Raw genomic sequence first — 2684 nt, 5'->3', positions numbered from 1 at the left:
AATAGGCTGAAAGGCCCAAGGGGGTCCGGAAGGTGCTGCAGGGAGCTGTGGGACACTGGAGATGTCTCAGCTTTCCTGGGAGGAGAGTGGGGGCTGTGGAAATCATTGGCGTCACCGCAGGCTCTGCTCAGGGCAGGGACACGTGGGCTGCTGTGACTGGGCCAGTGTCAGAGCACTGAGCCTGTTCAAGTAACCAACTTCCTCCTCTTCCTCCTCCTCCTGCCCTGGAGCAGAATAAAGCCAAAAAGAAGAAAAAAGGGGTGGTGCCTGGTGGGGGGCTGAAGGCAACGATGAAGGATGACCTGGCTGACTACGGCGGCTACGACGGAGAGTACGTACAGGACTTCGAAGACTTCATGTGACATTTATCTCCCTTCTGTTGTCTTTCTGTTGCCCACAAATCCCTTCAACATGTAGCACAACTTTTCTTCCTTTCAATTCTGCCAAATGCTACAATCAGAGCTGCAGTATCCTGTGCTGGGGGTTGGGTGCCAGGAGCTCTGGGGGGAGGAAGGGGAAAGCTCTGGCAATTGCAGTTAAACCCCAAAATTCTGATGATGGACACTGCTGCTATTTAATCCCTAGCAACAGCCACTCAATTGGGTAGGAATGGGAAGCAGGTGGAGGATTCTGACAGCCCTGTGGTCTCAGCTGGTCCTGCCCAGGGCCACGGGGCAGGGTGTGCACATAGACTTCAGTCGCTTTGTCTTGACTTAGAGCTTGAGATTTTCAGTATTTTGGGAAGGGAACTGCTAACTTCAGCGTGGGGATACTGCACCTGGGAGTGTCCCTGGGCCAGCCCCTGCCCCAGCCTGACACCCAACTCACCTGTGGGGCAGAGCACGGCAGCACCGTGGGTGAGGTTGGCTCCGCTCACCTCGATCTGTACTAATGCAGTGTCTGGGCTGGGTGTGCTCTAACAGGTAACTCTACAACAAACCCAACCCACAGGACGTCCTGGGGGCTCTCCTGGGGTTGTGGTGGGTCTTTCACCACTTGGCCCTTTTCTTTCATTACAAACCAAACTTGCTTAGCAAACTGCAGCAGTTCCTACAGTTGGGCAAATTGTTATGTTAACAATTACAACATCTGCAATGTTTTATAAAGCAACTAATTTAATAAAAATCACTATTGAGGACTTCAGCGGGTTGGCTGGGAGCAGTTTCTTGGATACCTGAAGAGGGAGAGGTGCCAAGCTGAGCTGTGCTGGGGGTGTTAGAGGTTCAGCTGGACTTGGGGGAGATGTCATCCCTGAAAAGTGGCTGTTGTTTCCAGTAAGACTCTTACAGATGCTGATGGTGAACAGAATCCTTCTAGGACTGCCACAGTCCAGGCATTTCCACGAGGACCTTCCTCTCAGCTGGCACTGCTGACTCTGCTTGTTCTTACCCGAGGAGTGTCTCAGCAGCTCCTGGACCCCACTGCAGCCCCACACCTCCAACAGGCACTCTGCTCAGGTGGCTGTTCCCAGGGTGGACAGAGTCCATCCCCTCCTGGGCCACTCTTACCTGCTGCTGCCTTGAGTCATTTATAAACAAGATTTATTACACAAACCCCAATTTTAGTTTAGTTCACTCTCAGCACTTTAAATATTTACAGCCACCACCAGTTTTCTGGTGTAACTCCAGAGCAGCTCACAGGAGCAGTAACTGATAAACCCCTGCAGGATCGTGCCAGGCTGTGCTCCAGAGATGGAATTCAGTTGGCTAAGAGGTCATTGAGGCAGCAACCGGTCTGAGTGTCCTTCAGCAGGGAGTTTACCACGTCGTAGAACTTGTGGTCGTAGGCCAACCTGTAGTAGGTGTAGATATCCTCACAGTGAGTGAGTAACCTCTTCAGGTTCCTCAGAGCAGCATCTGCAGGTGGGTGTTGTTTGACCCTGAAACAATTGCACAAGTCACTGACAGAAAGGCTTCAGGCACTGTTAAGACTCTTCCCCTGGGCTGTTGGAACTACATCTTGACAGCTTTAACAAGAGACTGTGCTCAACACACAGATTTGAGTGTTGTGGTTGGTTATCTTGATTCATTTTAATGGGATTTGTCCTCAGCTCCCTGTTACCCAGTCAGGAAGAAGGGTGGATCAATGCTGCTTCTACATTGTGTTCAGGAAACTAAACATGCAAAAAACCTCTTCCCCAGGAGGTGCTGAGGCACTGGCACAGGTTGCCCAGAGCAGCTGTGGCTGTTCCATCCCTGGGAGTGTTCCAGGCCAGGTTGGATGGGGCTGGGAGCAGCCTGGGCTGGTGGGAGGTGTCTCTGCCCATGGCAGGGAGTGGAACTGGATGGGCTTTTAATGTCTTTCCAACCCAAACGACTCCAGGATTTTATCTGCAGTCTCTGTGTATGACACCTCAGCCCAGGAAAGGTTTTACACTTGCAGCCATACACTGCTCCTCAGCACTCTGTGGAGAAGCAAGCTGCAGTTTGCCCTCAGCATTACTCACTTCTTGGCAATCTCCTCGAACAGGCCAGGCGTGAGAGGCTTCTGCTGCTTGAACTCCTCCAAGTATGTGAAGTCTCCCTTGGTCACCACTTGCTGGTGCAGAACCTCAGCCCAGTCTGGCACGAACTCGTAAGCCTCAGCCACAATAGCTGCCTGCAGGGACAACAGGGTTGGAGTTACTGAGCAGGAAAGAGGTTAGTGCACAGAATCTCAGAATCAACCAGGCTAGAAGAGACCTC

The 2684-nt window shown here is 52.0% G+C and overlaps 1 protein-coding gene across 1 annotated transcript in view; it reads left to right on the top strand.

The window, feature by feature from the left end:
• Positions 1-461, top strand: part of EIF3J (eukaryotic translation initiation factor 3, subunit J) — a gene marked incomplete at its 5' end in the record, with an annotated part of 4064 nt that extends 3603 nt beyond the window's left edge. Inside the window, one exon of the mRNA XM_009083586.1 lies at positions 234-461. Coding sequence (XP_009081834.1) covers positions 234-362 — 129 coding nt within the window. The remainder of the gene's footprint in view (positions 1-233) is intronic.
• Between the last annotated feature and the right edge of the window lie 2223 nt (positions 462-2684).

The sequence above is a fragment of the Acanthisitta chloris genome, unplaced genomic scaffold, assembly GCF_000695815.1.
Source record: "Acanthisitta chloris isolate BGI_N310 unplaced genomic scaffold, ASM69581v1 scaffold20541, whole genome shotgun sequence".
Classification (NCBI taxonomy): Eukaryota; Metazoa; Chordata; class Aves; order Passeriformes; family Acanthisittidae; genus Acanthisitta; species Acanthisitta chloris.
This window is presented reverse-complemented; position numbering and strand designations above follow the sequence as displayed.